The sequence below is a fragment of the Rutidosis leptorrhynchoides genome, chromosome 5 (assembly GCF_046630445.1).
Source record: "Rutidosis leptorrhynchoides isolate AG116_Rl617_1_P2 chromosome 5, CSIRO_AGI_Rlap_v1, whole genome shotgun sequence".
Lineage (NCBI taxonomy): Eukaryota > Viridiplantae > Streptophyta > Magnoliopsida > Asterales > Asteraceae > Rutidosis > Rutidosis leptorrhynchoides.
In genome coordinates, this window is record NC_092337.1 from 209,228,403 (window position 1) to 209,241,229 (window position 12,827).

At 36.8% G+C, this 12,827-nt stretch overlaps 1 protein-coding gene across 1 annotated transcript; it reads right to left on the bottom strand.

Moving 5' to 3' along the window:
- Positions 1-9,674: 9,674 nt before the first annotated feature.
- LOC139849248 (uncharacterized) lies at positions 9,675-10,130 on the bottom strand. The gene has a single exon (XM_071838907.1). The coding sequence runs from the start codon at positions 10,128-10,130 to the stop codon at positions 9,675-9,677; it is 456 nt and encodes a 151-aa protein (XP_071695008.1).
- Between the last annotated feature and the right edge of the window lie 2,697 nt (positions 10,131-12,827).

Genomic DNA, 12,827 nt, shown 5'->3' on the forward strand with positions numbered 1-12,827 from the left:
TGCATGCTAAAGATGAAGCTTTAGACAAATTCAAAATCTATAAAACGGAAGTAGAATTGCAACAAGGTTAATTAATTAAACCATTGCGAACCGATAGAGGTGGTGAATACTATGACCCGATTTATTTCCTATTGATAGGTGTAATTCACCAAACCACGGCTCCTTATACACATTAACAAAATGGTGTAGCCGAAAGGAATAATAGGACTTTGAAAGGAATGGTTAATTCCATGATGTCTTATTCGGGTTTGAGTGAAGGATTTTGGGGAGAAGCCATGTTAACGGCTTGCTATATCTTGAATAGAGTTTTGAATAAGAAGGGAAACAAAACCCCTTATGAACTTTGGCATAAAAAATGACCCAACTTACATTACTTGCGAGTTTGGGGATGTTGGACAGTCGTAAGACTTACCGAACCCAAGAGGAAAACCTTGGGTGAAAGAGGTATTGATTGCATCTTTGTTGGATATGCCGAGCATTCCAAAGCTTATAGATTCTATGTCATTGAACCTAATGATGCTATATCGGTTAATACCGTGATAGAATCTAGAGATGCAATATTTGATGAATCAAGGTTCACTTCAATACCTAGGCCAAAGGATGTTATACCTATTAGGAGTACCTCCCAAGGAGCTCAAGTGGAAGAAATTTCAAGTGAGCCATTTGAACCTCATAGAGGAAGTAGAACATGAACTCCTAAATCATATGGTTCGGATTTTTAACTTTACTTAGTTGAGGGATCTAGAGATTGTGTTGAATCTTAACTCTATTATTGTCATAATATTGAGGGAGACCCTAGAACCTATGAGGAAGCATGAGATCTCGTGATGTTGCCTTTTGGAAAGAGGCGGTGCGTGATGAGATGGATTCCATATTGGAAAATAATACTTGGGTATTAGTGGACCTACCACCGGGTTGTAAACCATTGGGAAACAAGTGGATCTGTAAGCGGAAAATGAAGGTTGATGGTACAATTGATAAGTTTAAGGCTCGATTGGTTATCCAAGGCTTTAGACAAAAGGAAGGTATTAATTATTTCGATACTTATGCACCGGTTGCCCGTATCACCACCATTAGATTGTTGATTACTCTCACATCAACTCACAATCTTGTAATTCACCAAATGGATGTGAAAACATCCTTTTTTAATAGTGATTTGGATGAGGAGGTGTACATGAAACAACCAGAGGGTTTGTAATACCGGGACAAGAGATAAAGGTGTGTAAGTTGATTAAGTCTTTGTATGGACTTAAACAAGCACCTAAACAATGGCATCAAAAGTTTGATGATGTGATTTTCTCTCATGGGTTTACATTGAATCAATCGGACAAGTGCGTATATAGCAAATTTGATCAAAAGGGAAAAGGTGTGATCATTTGCCTATATGTGGATGACATGTTGATCTTTGGCACTGACCAAGATCAAGTTGATAAAACTAAGGAATTTTTGTCATCCAAATTCTCAATGAAGGATATGGGTGTGGCGGATGTAATCCTTGGGATAAGGATTAAGCGTGATGGAAGGAATATCACTATTACACAATCTCACTACATTGAGAAAATTATAAAGAAATTTAATTGTGAGACTTGTTCTCTGGTTAATACTCCTATTACTCCAAATATCAAGCTCTTGCCTAATACGGGTAAAGCGGCGAAGCAACTTGAATACTCTCAAGCAATAGGTTGTTTGATGTATGCAATGACATCAACAAGACCGGATATTGCTTATGCCATGGGGAAACTGAGTAGGTTTACAAGTAATCCGAGTACTCACCATTGGTATGCGATGAATCGTGTGTTCAAGTATTTGAAGCAAACCGTGAATTATGGTATCACATTTCTGGATTTCCTCCTATTATAGAAGGATATTCGGATACAAGTTGGATTACCAATGTTGAAGATCATTCATCTACAACGGGTTTGATATTCCTACTTGGAGGAGGGGCTATTTCATGGGCGTCGAAGAAACAAACTTGTATTACTAATTCGACAATGGAATCTGAATTTGTTACTTTGGCGGCGGCTGGTAATGAAGCCGAATGGTTAAGGAATTTAATCTATGAAATTCCTTTATGGCTAAAGCCTATATCTCCTGTTTGTATTCATTGTGATAGTGCTTCAACATTGGCTAAGGCTTACAACCATATGTATAATGGTAAGTCAAGACACTTAGGTGTGAGACATAGCATGATTCGCGAGTTGATCACTAATGGAGTTATTTCTTTTGACTATGTGAGGTCACAACAAAATTTGGTTGATCATTTGACCAAAGGTTTAGCAAGGGACTTAGCGCACAAGTCTGCTAATGGTGTGGGATTGAAGTCCATCTAGATCTTCCATGGTAGGATACCCAATTCCCTCCTAGTACAACGCTAGGAGCTTGAATTCAATGTGGAAAGCCTACTATTTGAATAATGGAAAACGTGTAAATATAATCCCAAGGTATGTGTTCGGACCTACAAGATAGAGGAGGTTGAATCATAACACATCTTAATAGTTTTCTTGATAAATTGCATTGTAGGAGCAAGAGTGAAGAAAACTACCTATGTGGACATGAAGTTTTGCCGCTTCAAGAAAGCTTGGACTTAGCTTTTAATATGTTCATGATTGGATTGGGACACATGGCTTATTAGTTCCGGGTCTAATTGTAGAAAGTACGAAACTGATGTGTATATTATCTTCTAGTTTTCAAAAGGATTTATGGGTTCAAACGTTACAAGCACCCTGATTTTCGAATTCTTGACATGTGTAATATACTAAAGTGGAAATCTAATCTTCGTGACATTTCCATTGACGCGTTGGTTTGAATGTTTGTTTACATTTTAGTAAATCATGGATAACACTAAAATTGGGGGGGGGGGGGGGGGAATTTGATGGTGATTTTATTGTGATCCAACAAATTATTTTGGTGTTATTGGATTTACTAGGTAGAAAGTGTTTGTGATGTATCAATACTCTAATCGAATTCGGTGAAGTGTGGAGTACACGTTGGTAAAGGGTGAGATAGATTGCGGAAATCGGAAATGAGCTCGGTACTGTTTGAAAGACTTAAACCGTGTAAACCTAGCCAAAAACAGGGGTGGCACACCGCGCCAGGAAGTGGCACGCCTTGCCACATGCTGACTGAAAAGGCAGAAGTGAAGTGGCACGTCGTGCCACATACGGGCATCACTGAAAAGGTGGTAACTTTTGACTGAAAAGTTGCTTCAATTCACCAAAAGTTATACAAGTTTCCTGGAAGTTAAGGGACGGTTTTAACATGTTTTAAAGGGTTTATTACCAAGAGATGTATCATATCAATATGTCCCATTTTCAAGAGTTGCAACTCTTCTGTTGTACCTTTTGACTCACTATAAATAAGTTCTCCATTTTCTGGAGAAAGGTTCTAGAAGTTCAACATTTCTAACACACTTTCTACTCTCAAACTCTCAGATTTTACTCTCTACAATTGCAAGGAATCAATTCTCTTTCGGACAAGAAAATTGATCAAACTAGTCTTATTCCAATATTGATTTCATGTAACCCATGTCCAATTGAGTTAAAATACTTTATTGAGAAAGTGTTCACATGATTCTAGTTTCAATCCGGTTCCAGATTCACAACCCAACAATCCTCTTTTCTAATATAGGGTATGGACCTTTCTTTTTTTAATTCTTTTCAAATCTTGATTTTTGAGTTTTCTCTTTAAACTTTTTGTTTTTCATTTCTTCATAAAATTCATAATATTAATTTGAATTTTTTTCACCCTCAATATGTTTTCTTTCTCATTTTTTCTTTGTTGGACCTCTCAAAGAGTCCAACATGAGATGCAAGTGTGTGTGGGTTTCGGGCTTGTCATGTCTTAGTTATCTATAGTATCACATAAATCTTTAAATGATGATTTCATATAATAAAGATTATTCAAGCTTAAAAAAATCAAAAATAAAGAAAAAATTTCTAAACCCCTCGTGATAATGTCAATAAAAATTAATTATATTTGATAATAATATTAACATATTCATTGTATAATATATGAAGCATTATGTACAACCTTATGATAAAACACCCCACGATCATATGTATAATATCTGAAGCATTATGTACAACTTTATGGTAAAACACCTCCAAGACCATATATACAATATTTGAAGCATTATGTACAACCTTATGATAAAATATCCCCATAATCATATACACAAACTTTAAAACAAATTGTACAATCTTTTACAAAACATCCCATGAAAACATGTATAAACTTTGAAGCATATTGTACAATCTTTATATAATAATTGCATTTTAAATTTTTAAAAAAATTAAAGAGACATTTGTTATTACTAATAATCATTATTAAAAATATAAATAATCAATTTTAGGGCAAACTCTATTTTTATTATATTATAATTATTCATACATGGGATCTCTTTACGGGATTAATTACGTTACATATGTATACGAAGAGTTGTAATCACTTGCATCCATAAATTTGCTTGAAAACAAAAGGACCAATGAGAACGCGACATGTGGCGCGAAAATCACATGTGATTGAAAAAAAAAAAAATTCGAAATTTTTTTTTTTTGAAAATTTTTTTTTTCGAATTTTTTTTTCGAAATTTTTTTTTTAAAAAATCATATGTGATTATGCATGTCAATCACATGTGATTGTAAACCCAATCACATGTGATTATGCATGACAAATCCAATCACATGTGATTGTACAATTCAATCACATGTGATTGTGCAGGTAAATCACATGTGATTGTAAAAAAAAAATTAAAAAAAAAAATTTTGAAAAAAAAAATTTCGAAAAAAAATTTAAAAATTTTTTTTCGAAAATTTTTTTTTTTTTTTCGAAACAAATTTTTGAATTTTTTTTTCAATCACATGTGATTTTCGCGACACATGTCGCGCTCTCATTGGTTCCTTGAATCTCAACTTAATTTATGGACTCAAATGAATATTATACTGTATACGAAATATATGTGTCAATTAAAATATTGTAATGTAGGTTTTTACGACAAAGAAAATATTAATTGTGGTGAAAATTGGAAGAAGGTCGTGGGAGAATAAATGTAGTTCATTTATTCTGACCAAGTTAAGTATATCAATATGTTTGTAAAAACAACGACAAGTTTCTTAATCGAAAATGGTTCCACGAGTTATTAAACTAAATGAATTTAGCATTCACGTTCACTTAATACATAAAATATATCATTAAACTGTTTCGATTAAATAAACTCGTGATTTCACGGGTTATTTTACTAGTATGATATAAATGTCATAAGGATGCTCTATCCACAACACGATTCTAACATTTTTTACTATCTCAATATTTTCTCTTCAGTATTTATTTTCACAGTTTGTGTAATGTAAATTTGAAGTTATAAAAACATTACAAAATGCAAACACTAGAATCTAAGATGCAATGTTGCATTTTCAAACACATTTTTTATTAAGGCCACACATTGATAATAAATAATTCGTAAAAACACCGTGCTACAAACAAAGATTGTTCATAGAAACGCGCGATGACCCCTAACCTGATAATAATCAATGTAAATATATACTAATATTTGCATTATAGAACTATCTTATTAATTACTTCATATTTAAAGGTGCCAAAAATAAGCAACCATAATATTTATAAAAGTTGATTTTTAGCCAATATGTAGAAACCTACTCTTCTGTCTCAGATTAATTGTCACTAGACAAACAAACTCAAATCTTAAAAAAATGTCATTATCACACTGTATTTTATCTGTACATTTTTTTAACTTTACAGTTTTATCCTCAATAAATTAATTATAATATCCTCGAACTTTTGCAAATTTAATAATTTCCCAAAAAGAAAACTGAACAATTAATTTGAGACATCATGAAAAGTATACTGAACAATTAATTTGGTACGGAAGAAGTAACTGAGAAGTTGAATGGGATTAATCCACCTACATTTTTCAATAATCTTTTAAGGTGTTCCAGGAATCTTCCCGATATTGTTAGCGTCTAATTTTAGATATTGGCCCATGTGATTTTTCTAGCTCAATTACCACTTATATCTCTCTATACATATGTAACTTATGTATGATTGTAACGTCAAGAAACAAGTAATAATATCACACATTAACATGATATCCGAGCAGTACGAACCTGGTTGAAACATCTCTCTCTATGGCAACCTCCTAGCCATATCTTCCTAGGAAAGTCACATGGGCCGATATCTGTAATTACAGGGTAGCATTGAAAATGTGTGATATTATTATTTGTTTCTTGACATTACAATCATACATAAGTTACATATATATAGAGAGATATAAGTGGGTCAAGAGCTAGGAAAGTCACATGGGCCAATATCTACAATTACAGGCTAACAGCCCCCCGCGGTTAGAGTGTGGGAGGAGCGAACTGTCAAACTGGAATGAAATTCCTCAAAGAGATATGACAGAAATCCATTTGTAAAATGTCGGAGTACTGGTAGTGAGATGGAACATGAAGGACACAAATCTGACCTGCAGCAACCAGAACACAAACAAAATGAATATTAATCTCAATGTGTTTCGTCCTTTGATATTGAACTGGATTTGACAAAAGGTAAACCGTGGTAACATTATCACAGTAGATAAGCGTGGCCGAGAACAACGAGCAATGAAGCTCACAGAGAAGGTTGCGAAACCAACAAGTTTCAGCAACGTTATTGGCAACCCCGCGATACCCTGCTTCAACACTGGATCTCGAGGACGTGTTCTGGAGTTTGAAAGACCAAGAGAGCAGGCTATTTACAAGAAAAACACAATAGCCAGATGTAGTTCTGCGAGTGGTGGGGCATCCTGCCCAGTCATTATCCGAGTAATTAGTGAGAGCAGTAGTTGATGATGAAAATAGCTGAACAGTGTAAGATATGTCTGATCGGGTAAAAGTGAGGTACTGAAGAGCCTCGACAAGACTGCAAGACAAAGTGGGGTCCGAGACAACAGGACCGTTGGCACCAAGCTTATACTGAGTATCAACGGGAGTCCAACAAGGGTTACAATAAAGAATATCATCCCTATCAAGAATCTCAGTAGCATATTTCGTTTGAGAAAGAAACATCCAAGAAGAATTAAGTGTCACAAAAATCTATAAGAATAATTTAGCGATCCTAAATCAGTCCTAGAAAACTCCCGATGTAGAGAATGAATGACCTGCTGAAGAAATGATATGGAGGATGTTGTCTGAACAATATCATCAACATAAAATAGTAAGTAAGTAGTATCTGAGCCCTATCGATAGATAAATAAAGAAGTGTCGTAGTGACTGTGAGTGAATCCTACCTAAGCAGCGTAACCAGCAAAACGTTGAAACCATGCACGAGGAGCCTGTTTAAGACCATAAAGAGACTTATGAAATTTACATACATAATCGGGATATTCCGGCTCCTGAAATCCAGGAGGTTGATACATATAACTAGTCTCATCCAGGTCACCATTAAAAAAAGCATTCTTGACATTTAGTTGGTGAGTTGGCCAATGTGTGGAGAGAGCCAAACTAAGAATAGTGCGAATAGTAGCCGATTTGACAACTTGAATAAATGTATCATCATAGTCAATCCCAATCTGCTGACAACGACCATTAGCGATAAGACGTGTTTTGTAGCGACCGAGGGTGTCATCTTCATGATACTTGTGCTGAAAGAGCCACATGGAACAAACAATGTTCGCGTCCACGGGATGGGGCACAAAAGTCCAAGTATGATTTTTAATTAACACATTATATTCGTTACTGAAACAACCCAACCCCTTTCGATAAAAAAGAGACGAGTAAATTTTTTTTATTTTTAATGCAACTACGCGGCGCACAAGATGAGGGTGCGTGACGAGCACCTGGCTGTCCAAATTTCTCTCCGAATTTTCTTTGTATGTGCGTGGCGCACTCATGCATGTACGCGACGTACGCATCACCCAAACTAGTTTTTTTCACCCTTTTCCAGTACCTTTGACCCATTTAAGTTACCCTACTCAAACCCGAACTTAAAGAACTCAGTTACACCTGTTTTTAAGACATAAACTTAACGTTTTACTTGCAACCACATATTCAAGCTTGTTCCCAATTACAACAATGCGAATATAATCCAAAATACATAAGTACGAGTTTACAACATCGGGAAACTCAAGTCCCATAGTTTGACAAATGTTTATCATAACCCATTTTACCAAAATGACACAAAAGTGAGCATGACCGTCAGGACCATTACCAAAAGAGATTCTTCCCACAACCATCAACACGGGAGCTAAGCCAAGCCCTTACCCTTATCCTTCGAAGTGCCACAATATATATAAAAAGTAAAAACAACGAGGGTAAGGAAAGCTTAGTGAGAAGAATAAATATACAAATATTCATACAACTTACTGACTTGACACCACACAAATCAATTAATATGCATGAACACATTGCACTACATCCGCATAGTACATGTAATCCACAAAAGTAGGCTAAACACAAATGTAATATAATCCACACTTCATGGTTAACCATTAGCACGAGGAAGGGTTCTTTCAAAGGACCACCGATTGTTCACAACAACCGTTAGTGACACGAACACACGATATACACTAGCCCCATGGTGACACGAACACACGATATCACCGTATAACTCATGGTGACACGAACACACGATGTACACCATATAACTCATGGTGATATGAACACACGATGTACACAAAATAACTCACGGTGACATGAACACACGATATACACCACACAACCACAACAAACTCAAGCAAGTAAACTATACACATAAATGCATAAGTATTCCACTCACCTTTACCAACTTGATGAGCTATCACCAACTCTTGAGCTTCACAATCAACCAATCTTAAGCCACCTAACAAATTACACATAACAAGCTATAATCAGCTATAACTCTAGTAACCTAAAAATGTCCCAAGTGCAATTTCGACCCAAATTGCACCTTAATCACCAACTTGGTCAAACAAGACCCCAAAACCTCAAATCACTAATGGCTAGTGATTTTTGACCAAACTAACCAAAATGCAACTTAAGGTCAAGTGCATGAAGCACTCCGTGACCCATATGAACACTAGAGCCATTTTTGACCCAAATTAGCGACAACGCCCAAAATCAAGTTCAAAGAACCACAAACACACCAAATTACAAGAGTTCAAGTGAACATCAAGCCATTGCAAGTTTATGCACTTGAAAAAATCAGCACTTAACCCAAAATCACAAAATGGGGTTCATACACCCAAATCATACCCCAAGAACCCTAAAGTCATAAGTAATTGGATCTTTGATTCATCACCAACCCATAATCTAATAAAAACAAGGAATTACACACTAAAATCGAGTTAGGGTTCTTACCACAAGTGTATAACAACACAAGAAAGCAGCTACAAGGAGTTAGGACTTCAATGGAGGTTGGATTGAGCTTCTCTTCTCAAGAACAAGCTCACTCTCACTAAGAATTTCTCACTCTAAATCAGTGTGTGTTTGAAAGAGGTGTAGTGTGAGAGAAGACCCCAAAAACTAACCCAAATACAGCATAAATTTGGCCATGAAAATTGCACCCAAGGTCACAAGTTTGAACAAACTACAAAAACAGTCCCCCTAGTTCTGCTGGCTGTGCGCGGCGCACACAATAAGGTGTGCGGCGCGCAGCCTTATTACTCCGTATATTTATTTAGTATTTTTTCAATATATAGGTCATTACAACTCTCTCCCACTTGGATTGGATTGCGTCCCCGCGATCCACACAGCATGTAACGAGGGCAAATGCTCCAACACAAAATCCTCCGATTCCCATGTACACTTGGACCCCTTTCGGTGATGCCATTGCACCTTATGAGTTCGAATTCTCTTATTCCGAATCTGTTTAATCTTTTCATCAAGAATTACAACCGGATCTTCTACATACGATAGTTTGTTATTTAGAGTAACCTCATCTAAAAGAACCCACATCGAGTCATCCGCAAGACACTTGCGAAGATTGGAAACATAAAATGTGTTATGGATCCCTACAAGCTCTTCGGGTAACTCTAAACGATAGGCAATTTCACCGACACGTGCCAACACTTTAAAAGGCCCGATAAACCGAGGAGCAAGCTTTCCCCGCTTTCGGAACCGAATCACAACCTTCCTTGGCGACACCTTAAGCATCACCATATCACCTTCATGGAACTCAATCGGTCGCCTACGTTTATCCGCATACGAATTTTGTGTATCTTGTGCCGCTTTGAGGCGAGCACGAATCATCTTAATCTTTTGGTTCGTCTCAATAACCACCTCGGTACCGCCAACTTCCTTTTGACCAACCTCGCCCCAACATATCAGGGTTCGTCATTTTCTTCCATAGAGCATTTCGTATGGAGGCATTCCAATACTAGCATGGTAACTATTATTATACGAGAATTCCACCAATGGAAAATGCTCATCCCAACTTCTCCCAAAATCAATTACACAAGCCCGAAACATATCTTTCAAAGTTTGGATGGTTCTTCAAATTTGACTATCTATTTGAGGATGATATGCGGTGCTCAAATTCACTTGAGTACCCATTTCGTCATGAAACTTACCCCAAAATTGAGAAATTAAACACGTATCTCGATCCGAAATAATCGATACCGGTGCCCCGTGTCTCGAAATCACCTCTTTAATGAACAACCTTGCCAAAGCCTCCAACAAAATCGCCTCGCGTATAGGAAGAAACAAGGCACTTTTCGTCAATCGATCAACTATCACTCAAATTGTATCATATTGGGTTCTCGCCGTTTTTGGCAATTTAGTGATAGAATCAATGGTAAGATGCTCCCACTTCCACTTCAGGATTTCTAACGGTTGCACCATACCATAAGTCTTTTAATGTACGGCCTTAACTTGCAAGCAAGTAACACATTTCTCAACATACTTAACCACATCACGCTTCATACCGGGCCACCAATACTCTTTCTTCAAGTCAAGATACATCGTCGTCGCACTCGGATGAATAGAATACTTCGATTTATGCGCCCTATTGAGTAGCACTTTTCGGTGACCCCCGAATTTTGGCACCCACACCCGACCTTGAAAGGACAACAACTCATGCGGGCCTAAAATGATTGAATCTGTTTGCCCTTGAATTCAATCTTCATGCTTATAATTAACAAACACTTCAATTTAAACCTCATCGAGTTTCTTTATAATATCATTCAAAAGGACTGTTCGCAACGACCTTACTTGCAAACTCGGAACTTGGTTCTTTTGACTCAACGCATTCTCAACGACATTAGCTTCACCCAGATGGTAAAATCTCACAAGCACAATCTTTCAACAAATCCTACCATCGCCGTTGATGGTTGTTTAGGTCACGTTGATCAAAGAAGTACTTTAAATTCTTATGATCCGAATAAATCGTACATTTAACACCGTATAGATAATGGCGTTAAATTTTCAACGCATAAACCACTGCCACCAACTTAAGATCATGAGTCAGGTAGTTCTTCTCGTCCTCTTTTAGTTGTCTCGAGGCATAGGCGATCACTATAAACCTTAGCATAAGAACACATCCGAGCACACTAATCGAGGCATCACAATACACCGTCATATCTTCCACCCCTTCTGGTAACACTAACACCGGAGCTTAACATAATTTTGTCTTCAACAATTGAAAAGCGATTTATTGCTCGTCACCCCATTCAAACTTTACATTCTTCCGAGTTAGCTTCTTTAAGGATGAAGCAATCTTGGAAAAATCTTGAATAAACCGACAATAATAACCGACTAATTTGAGGAAACTTCAGACTTCTGTAGGTGTAGATGATCGTTACCAATTCTTAACTGCACCAATTTTCCCCTGATCCACTTTAATCATCTCATGATAAACAATATGGCCAAGGAATTGCACCTCCCTTAGCCAAAATTCACATTTGGAGAATTTTGCATACAACTTCTCCTTTCGTAAAGTCTTTAACAACTCGCGCAAATGATGTTCATGTTCTTTCATACTTTTGGAATAAACGAGTATGTCATCAATGTACATGATTACCGATTTGTCCAACATGGGTTGGCCCACTCGGTTCATAAGGTCCATGAATGATGCAGGCAAATTCGTAAGACCAAAAGGCATCACAACAAACTTAAAATGCCGGTGCTGCGTTCGAAATGCCATTTTCTCGATATCTTCTTCCCGTATCCGCATTTGTTGATAAACGGATCACAAATCGATCTTAGAAAAATAACACGCACCTTGAAGTTGATCAAATAAGTCGTCAATCCTAGGCGACAGATAATGATTTTTGTTTGTCACTTTATTAAGCTCACGGTAATCAAAGCATATACGCATACTGTCGTCCTTCTTTTTCACAAACAAGACCGGAGCACCCCATGGCGAGCTACTCGATCGGATAAAACCCTAACTCGATTTTGATTCAACAGTGTTGGTTGAATGTTGGTTAATGGACTAAACGACAAAGTTAAGTATGATGCTTAACCAAAGAATATGTTTTGATGATGACACATACATATGCATAAGTGATGATCGACATCTTAACATAAAACACGCAAGGTCACTAATCCATACTTGATCTTGCAAATGACCAAGTCAAACAAAACTTAAATAAAAATAAAGGTCAGAAAAATATACGGCCAAGGTACGCTCGACCGCATACCCAGCTATAGAAGCCCAGACTGAATTGCAATGAAATCTTGTGAAAACAAGTTGCACGGTCGCCACCACGGTCAACCGCAGTGCGACCACAGTTTTCTCTGTCACAATTTTTGACCAAATTTAGTTTGACTAGTTCCGACATCTATAATTCATGAAACCTTTTTCAATACGCTTAGAATAGATGTCCTTTCCATACTCAATTGAGTTTTGGTCATAAA